The sequence below is a fragment of the Gavialis gangeticus genome, unplaced genomic scaffold, assembly GCF_001723915.1.
Source record: "Gavialis gangeticus isolate Ggan-Ray unplaced genomic scaffold, GavGan_comp1, whole genome shotgun sequence".
NCBI classification, from domain to species: Eukaryota; Metazoa; Chordata; order Crocodylia; family Gavialidae; genus Gavialis; species Gavialis gangeticus.
In genome coordinates, this window is record NW_017728992.1 from 50,917,101 (window position 1) to 50,926,194 (window position 9,094).

At 43.0% G+C, this 9,094-nt stretch overlaps 1 protein-coding gene across 2 annotated transcripts in view; it reads left to right on the forward strand.

Moving 5' to 3' along the window:
• The window catches only part of RREB1 (ras responsive element binding protein 1), a 166,464-nt gene extending 157,847 nt beyond the window's left edge, over nt 1–8,617 (forward strand). For both annotated transcript variants that reach the window (XM_019522254.1, XM_019522245.1), the window contains exons 10-11: nt 1,690–2,436; nt 7,516–8,617. In XM_019522254.1, coding sequence (XP_019377799.1) covers nt 1,690–2,436; nt 7,516–8,036 — 1,268 coding nt within the window. In that variant the 3' untranslated portion in view covers nt 8,037–8,617. The remainder of the gene's footprint in view (nt 1–1,689; nt 2,437–7,515) is intronic.
• The last annotated feature ends 477 nt before the right edge of the window (nt 8,618–9,094 follow it).

Here is a 9,094-nt window from a genome sequence, read left to right on the forward strand (position 1 = left end):
AAAAAAAAAAAAGGACTGAAATGAGGATGGCTGCAGATCCAATTATGTACTTTGCCTACCTTGAGTCCTGAAATCCTAACTAAAAAGAGGCATGGTAGGTGCAGTTTCATTCCATGCATCTGTCTCCACTTTGGCATCTAAATCATCTGGTTTATTTACCATTGTGTATATATACACCATCTTTATTGGATTTTAGAAGCTGTATCTCTATATCTCTGTTTTCCCATAAAGAAATGGAGGCATTTATTACAAAACATGTTATAAGCAATGTCAAGAATGTGACACAAGCTGATAATGGCTCACTGTAGTTGAGCCTGACAGTTCATCCTGTTTTGTCTAGTCTTTGCAGAGGCTGAAGATCAGTAAGTGATATATATGGTCTGTTTCAGCATTTAGCTTTTTGACAAGTGATGCTGTAATAAATTACTTGTTCATCAAGGGGCACTTCATCCTGCACTGTCACGGACTTGTCACCTGTGTACATTTATATGACCAAGTCTTTTTATTTGGAATGGTTGGAACTTGGAATGTTTTTTTGTTAGCTTGTTAATAACCTTTAACAATTAATTGCATTTTTATCATTTTTATCTCCATTGGCTTCAGTAGATGGAAACTGATTTCATAGTCTATGCTTAGAATCATATATGTAACATTTTTCTGTTTCATATTTGTTTGGTACTGTTGCCTTTACAGCAGTTTTGAACTTCCTATTCTTTGGTACCTCATTGTAATGTGTTCTGCACTGAAAGTGGTTATATTGTGATTCAGTAAAACCGAGGGCCAAGAATTTAGTAGACTTCTGGGCCATGTCCAGATGAGCATGACCGTACAGTATGTGGCACTGTGGACTTGTCTGCAATGCCACACACCACACATTCAGATGTTCCCCGCATTGCTACTTTGCAGCACAGCGAGTTTTTTTTTTTTAACCTTAGAAGGTCCCGGGGTCAAAAAAATCCCACATGGAAAAAAAGTTGGGCAGTTCACATGGTGGCAGTGCACACCGCCCAAAACCAGAGCCTGGCCTACTGGAGCCACGCTCTGGCTACCAGCCAGACCCCCAGCTGCAGGAGCACTGCCGTGGCTGCAGCTTCTCCAGCCCCCAAACCCCAGTTGAGGCTGCTGGGGCCAGCACAGTTGATGCTGGTCCCAGCTTCCCCTGCCCCACCCAGGGTAACCTGCCATGTGCCAGAGTGTGAGTGGCACTGGAATTCCCTGGGGACAAGCAGCAGTAGCGCAAGGTGTGGTGTTGCTACTTGTCCCCAGGGAACCAATGTCCGCGCTTGTCTGAACGTGGACCTAGTAGCTATTCCAGCCTGCTAAAATGTCTGAAAAACAGTTCAAATGAAATCTGGATGGGTCCTCCATTTCACTGTTGTTTTTTTCCTCCTTTTTATGACTCAGTCTGAAAGCTAAGATGAAAGTGTGTTACAAGAGTATATGCAGTAGGGATTTTCACAGACTTAAGCAGGGTGTGATAGAATTGCACTTCACCACCTGAGTCCGCTTAGACTCTGTTCTCTCTTCTCAGTTACATAATTACTGGCTTTGGCTGTAAAGAAGTAAATGCACATGTGGAAGTATTAAGAGTGGTGCTGATCAATCAATATGTAGCCTTGAGATGGTGTGTGGATGGTTCTGGGTATGTGAAAGGTATCCAACTGAAAATTTCCCCCTCTCTGCTTACAGACAACCAGTTGGACCTGGAGACTTTAGCTGCAGCAAATGAGGTGCTGGACCTGACCTCCTGTGAGAGAGATCAACCAGAGGAAGAAACGGAGCTACCAGAAAATGAATGCAGTCCCAAAGAGGAGCAAAAGTCTGACTCATCCCCAGGAGAAGAGGGTGCACAGGAAAAATCAGATGAGTATGAAGAGGGGCCGGAGGAAGACTCTGTAAGTAACAAAAGCCTCGATCTCAATTTTGCCAGCAAGCTGATGGACTTTAAACTGGCAGAGAGTGACCAGAGTGCAGGCAGCAGCTCTCAGACTGAAAAGAAACATGCCTGTGATGTTTGTGGAAAATCCTTCAAGTTCGCTGGCACTCTTGGCCGGCACAAAAAGGCTCATACTCATGAGGATCGAAAGGGTGAAAAGAGCAGTGAGGATGAAAGCAGAAGTGTTCAAGATGAAGCCGGAGTTCCCCCAGGACTGGACTCTGCTCTTGACCAGGAAGAGCCCCCGATGGACTTAAAGGTGGTAGAATCTCCAGTGGACTGTGAGGCACCAGCAAAGGAAAATGAAGAGAGTGAAAGCGTCTCTGAGGGAGAGAGCGCAGGGAGAAAGTCCGCTGAGAAGAGTGATGATGACAAAAAACCAAAGACCGATGGGGCTAAGAGTACCATAAAAGCAGACAAACGGAAGAAAGTCTGTACCGTGTGCAACAAGCGGTTTTGGTCTTTGCAAGACTTGACACGACACATGCGGTCTCATACAGGTAAGAGGAGAACAATGAGACGGAACAAAACCAGTGGAAGTTGCTGCATAAAATAAATAGGGGAAGGGGAATGGCATGGTAAACAGTCAAAATCACTCGCCTCCATGGAGAACTCAACAGAATAGTGAAATACATAGTTTATTTTATAATTTTGTATATTTTTAGAGAAAATTGGACACTATTTGCCTTCATTTTTATGCGTTCTTTCCAATTATATGTTGCAGAACTGGCAAGTGTGGGAAGGGCAGGGAGACTACGGAACAGGCTTTCTTTTATGTCCAGTTATTTCTCTTGTCTTTGTGGTTCTGCACTGTTCCCATATTTTGATGCACACTGGAGTGCTATCACACTGTCCATGGAATTCACTGCTTCTGCGTGGGGATTGGAAAGAGGAGTCTCTGGGCAGAGCAGGTGGAGCACAATTAATACAAGTGCACCTGTAATGATTTAGTTCAGGAGTTAGTTGTCATGGAGTGCATGGGGTCCTGTTTATACAATTAAATATTTGGGGGTGTGCGAAGTGGACCCTATTTGATTTGGATTTGGATTCGGCCCAAATCGGGGACAGCGATTTGATTCTTTGAGTTGGATCTCTTGTCTGATTCTATTTGGCTGAATCGAAATCTGAAGATACGATGCTGATTCGGAGAATTGGTGATTCGGCCATAGACACAGCTTTAAATGTTTTTTCTACATACCTGGAGGTACCAGGTGGGGCTTGTGAACGCTGCGATGCTGGGGCGGGTGGGCTGGCAGAGCGTCCCACAGGAGCGTGGGGGGGCCTTCCACATGCTCAGTGGCGAACTCAGAAGTGGACTGGAAGTACTCTTCCCTGCCCCCCCACAGCTTGGTGATGTGGCTGTGGCGGGACCCTGGGTGCCCCCCCAGACCCAGGAAGCACCAGTGGCCGAGCCAGAGGGGTGCGGGGGGGGGCAGCGCACTCTTCAGCAGACCCGGAAGTGGACCAGAAATACTTCTGGTCTGGTTCCAGGTCTGCTGCCGAGCACGCTGGGGAGCCCCCCACACTCCTGTGGGACTCTCCATCTGGCCCAGCATCGCAGCATTCACGAGCTCCTGCTACCTAGAGGTATGTAGAAAAAACATTTAAAGCTGTGTCTGTCCAAATCGCTGAACCTTTCCAAATCTCTCTGAATCAATTTGGAGGGTTCCTATTTGATTTGAATTCAGAGATTCAGCCACTGAATCAGGCCAGATCTCCACCAGATCAAATCAGTGATCAAAGCTTCGCACAGCCCTGTTAAATATCATTCAACTTTGCTTTGGAAGGGGTTATTAAATGACACTTTTATTTGGCTGAAGACACAAGCTCACGGATGCGTTGCTTATTCATTTTCTTCAAAACCATTGAATCCAAAGGTGATGCATTTATTAGGGACCTGAAGAGACATCAGGGAGAGGGATACTTCCTCTATGCTTGTTTTGGGATTGCTTTTCTTTAAGTTACATATTTTGTGATTTAAGCTTGGATATTTATGGTAAGATGAAGCTTCACTGGAGTATCCATGTTTAAGACGCTTTTAAAAGTGTATGGGTCTAATTAGTAGCCTGCCTGAAAGAATAAAGACCATATTAGCCTCCAGAACCACTAAACAAATTTCTGATTGAAGGGTTTAAGATACCAGCAAATTTCCAATAGCTTGATTTTTTTTTTATTTATTTTTTTTTATTTTATTTTTTTTACAAAATGCTGAGGGTGCCACAAATCTGCCTGAAGTCAGTCTGAATGCAGCACCTTTGAAATCTAGGCTACCTCCTGTAGCATACATATGGAAGTAAACTTAGTTTTCTATTCTGAAAATATTTAACTGCTAGTAAATGCAAATTTGATTTCTTTCTTGTCCTTATTTTTTGTACATCACAAAGTCAACACAAAATATGATATGACTATAGTCAGGAAAGGATTTGGGGGGCTTCTGAAATCTAAAATAACATACTCTGAGCCAAACGAGAGACCCCGTTGTGCCCTTGGGGGATGAGCTCTTTCACATATCTTGTGCCATATGGTTTTAATATTGTCATTGTTCCTTGAGTTTTGCCAGTCTTGTGAACCGGATCTTGTGTTTCTTCCTTTCCCCTCCCCCTTCTTGATTTAACTTGAGGCATTCATTTCTTGATCCAGTTTTAATTTTCCTATAGCAGTTTTAAATAGAAATCTGTGCTAATGCCTTATGCTTTCTTCAGCTGCATTAAATGTCAATAGTTGTGCTACCACTTGCTTCTCTAAAACTGTTTTTAATCACCTCCATCTTCTCTCTCAAATGAGGGCTCTTCTTGAGTATTGCACATTTTTCCTTTTGATTGCTATGATCGTGCTGTATGAGATGATTTCTTTTTTTTCAGAGGTCTTGTTGTTGTTTGGTTTCATTTTTTTTCTTTTTGCAAAGATACCCTTAATTTTAAAAGATTACGGTCAGAGTAGCAAGAATGTTTGGGGACTGAGGTGCAGGGTAGAGCAATGAAAACCTGTACAAATGGAGGGTCATTTGCGGATCTGTGTTTTCATCTCCAGCTGTCTGTCTCCCAGTGCAGAATGCACCCAAGTTTATTACCGTATTGTTTATAAGTCTGGTGCAAGCCATTGCTTTGAGCAGTTTAAACATAAGGCTAGTACCTATCCTTGCATTCTTTAAAGAAGAAAAGTCCAGATTATGATTTTGGTGGGATTTTGCTGTGATTTGATATCTTGATTCCCCTGATCATGGATTCACAGATGCAGGGTGAGCAGTGACCAAAATGTAGATACAGAATTATATTCTTGGAAAAGGGCCCAATCTCAGTAACAGTAGGGCCCCTTTTCACCATTCTGCCAGTTAATAAGATCTTAAAGTTTGTATACATCAAATGAAATTTAAAATCATTTCAAGGTTTTTTTTCTTTCCTTTTCTTTTTTTTTATACTCCCAGAACAAATGGAGCTTTAGTGTAAGTGAGAATTCAGCTCCAAGCAGTTGCTTTGTCATGTGTGTATTTGCACAAGATGATATCTTGGTGAAATTGCATTTTTAAGCCATTTGTATTTAATAGTTGCAAACAGACATGCAAGACTAAATAATGCTGAAAGCAGTATAGTATTTCAGGTTCTTCAAGGCAGTAGGTCAGTACTAAGGTTTAAGTATCTTTACATTGTATTAACCTTTTTATGAATTATTTTGTACTTGGGAAAGCATTTAAATATTTTGTATATAGGGAGATATTCTTGGAACCAAGCAAGCCACTTGCTCATATGCTGCATACAGTGCCTGCAGCTTGTTCCTGAGTTTAATCCAGGAGTGGCCAACCCATGGTACATGTGGCACAAATGTAGTCTGTGTGTGGCATGTGATGGATCAAGGGGGAGCAGAGAACACAGGAACATTTTGGGCAGGGAGCAGAAAGTCAAGCAGCAGATCAGGAGGAAGGGGATTGGAGTGGTACCCAAGGAGGGTGTGGGGCTTACCTTGTGGCATGCCTGCCAAAAAGGTTGGCCAACACTTCCTAGTCCATGAGACTAGGGAGATATGAGAACTGAAACTAGGCCTGGTTGGAAAAAGTTGAAGACATTCTCCACTCCCCCAGAAAACTTGCAGTTCTGCCTCTAAATCACATCTCCTCTGTAAGCTGATTAAAACGCGCACACACACAGTTTTTGCAAAAATGGACAAAGAAAAAACATCTTAAATCTTTCATGGAAAATATTTTGTCAGCTGTCACGGTAGCTGTCTAATAGTGGAGTTATTTGTGGTCTGATTAAAACCCAGAAGCTTAGGCCTGCTATTTGCACATTGAAGCAGTGACATGACACCCTCTTTGTGCCTCACAAAAGATCAAGTTCTGTCACAGAGTCCACTTCAAGCAGGTTTCCTCTTTATTTCCTGTAGTAATGTGTGTGTGGAAAATTCACTCTTCCATCATGACTGGGAGAGAAATGTTTTCTCGATTCCTGTTTTGCTTTGTCATTTTGGTCTGCCCGTGGTAACAGGGCACATCTTCCTCACTCCACTTACAGAAAAGCTGTGAACGAAAGGGTATGGACACCGTGGATTTACCCTGCTCTGTGAATAGTAACATATTACTAGTACATCTACCCAAATGATGGTATCAACTTGGGGTACACAACCCCTGGCCCGCAGGTCAGATCCAGCTACCCACTGCCTTGTTATCTAGCCTGCAGGGGGCACCATGGACTGTGGCCCTGTGTACTAGTTGGGGCGCACAAGGTACTACTGGGCTGGATCCTGGCTCTCAGGAGTGGTGAAGGGCCCCTGGAGCCCAATCCCCATGTGTAGAACCAGGCAGACGTGGCATAGGGCCCCCACGGCCTGATCCCTGCATACAGGGTCTGGTCCGACTTGCGGACCAGCCCCACACCCCTCATCCGGTTCGTGGGGCAAAAAGGTTTACTGATATAAGCAAATCACTGTGAAGCAGATGACTTTACAGTCTCCAGCAGTTTTTGGGATGCCTAAATACTTACCAGTGAAGTAGCAGTCATAGAGGAGTAGTAGGCAGCCTGACATGTGGAAAAGAATCCTGCATTTAACTTTGGATTAAACTAAACACAAGAAATGTATGAGAGCGCTAAAAATCTGACGGTGTCAGGACCAATTTGAATATGGAGGGGTGCTTGCAGACTTTCTCCTAGCAGCACATGCAAAAAGGCATGTAATTGAGACCCACGAAGTAAAATTATCCACTCACAATCATTCTAGCCTACCAGAGACTTGCTGGGAGATGGAATTTGCAATATTATTTCTGCACTATTTCTTGGTTAATTACCCTGTGCACTTTGGCATATACATATTACACTGCTTTGCCATGCCGTCTTTTTCATAATACAAAATGACACCAGACATCTACAGATCCTTAACCTTTATCTGTATTTTCTCATCTCTGCCCCAGCAATATCTGTATTTACTGGCACATGATAAAACAAACCAAAATCAGAGCTGTGTCAGTAAGGCAACTATGGCTGATGTGGCTCCTGAATTTCTGCTATTCAGAACAGTTGCACGCCTGAAAAAGAGAAAAGGAAATGAATGTATCAACTTGCAATTCAATTTCGGTCTTAATTCTGTCCTAGGGGAGAGACCGTACAAGTGTCAGACCTGTGAACGGACCTTCACTCTGAAACACAGCCTGGTTCGTCACCAGCGCATACACCAGAAGATCAAGAATGCCAGGAACCATGGCAAGGAGAGTGACAAAGAAGAAAGCCAGTCTCGGTGTGAAGAAGACAGTGAGAATGAGTCTAGCCATAGTGGCACTAACCCCATCTCAGAAAATGAGTGCGACTCCGTTGCAGGCCTTGGTAACCCTTCATCTGTCACTAGAAGCCGAAAAGAAAGTCAGGCCAATGCAGCAAAGGAGTCTCTTTGCAAAGAGGAGAGAACCAGTGGACGAATAACCAGCACTTGCCTTGCAGAGTCCAGCAAGAATGCACAGAAACAGATCCCGAAAGATCAGGAATCACGGGGGAACTCTGATCACGAGAGACCTTCGGGTTTCATTCAGGACTTGCTGGAGATGCACAATAAAAAGTCTCCCATGAATCACATTCTTGCCTCTGCAGACAGTGCACCTCAGCTTTTGGGAGTTGAATGACTTGCTATGAAATTGGACCTATCCCAGCACACAAACTAAAGCCAGCAGAGCAAGTTTTTTTGGAGTGGTTTGTAAGAGTGCCCTTCAGATGTGGGAGAGTTATGGCAGACTGGAGTCTGTGCCATATGCCTTTCAGTATAATAATGCAAGAGACTACAGTATATACTGATTTGAGTGCCTTACTACTTTATTAGATCTTTTGGTATGATAGAATTTTTTCAAAAATGATTTTTTAATATTTTAATGAATTATTTGGAGAGGACCCTTTTCATTTAAGCATTAATATTACCTTTTGTATTGGTGTGTGTGAACTTGTTCCTGTATATCTGTGAGAGTCGCTGTGTTTTGTTCTCTGAGCTGGAAATGGGGGCAGTGGGTGGGGAAGCCCTTGGATACTGCAGCCAATAACTGGAAGAAAATTATGTGAATTTCATACAAATTAATCAGAGGAAATATAGATGAGACATTGAGATCTTTTTTTTTTCCTCAGTTGATGTTCTTGCATTTGCCACATGGTGGAGCATTAATCCAGTTCCAGATATTAATGACAGGGCAGTTGAAGGTGTTCAAAGTGGTTCAAGCCAAAAGCAGGAAACAGTTTCAATCTCATACTTGTTTCCACTTTTCAGCATTAGAAATGGTATTCTAGTAACTAGGGTTGTTTTTTTCCCCTGGCCATTGTGGACTGAGTATACAGAGAAGAGTTACATAGCAACTTAACCTATGGAAATTACGCACCCGCTGTTATATATGTTTGATTTGCTTCGGTATATTATTATTATTATTATTTTATTGTTATTTTATAAATTCATCAGTTTGCTCGTCTCTGCAGTCAGCAGAAACCAATGGGCAATATTTGCCCACGGAGATCTACAATGCAGCTTGGAAGCCCCATTTAAATGTTTTTGACTCAAGTTTTCACCAGCTCCTCTCTCACGTTGCAGCTCTTTTACTGTACTTCAAATGAAACCCTTCCTCTGACTGGAGAATCCAATGGAGGCCAGCAAGTTATCATCCAAAATGTGCAGGGGAACATCTCACTAGTGGTGGGTGGGTGG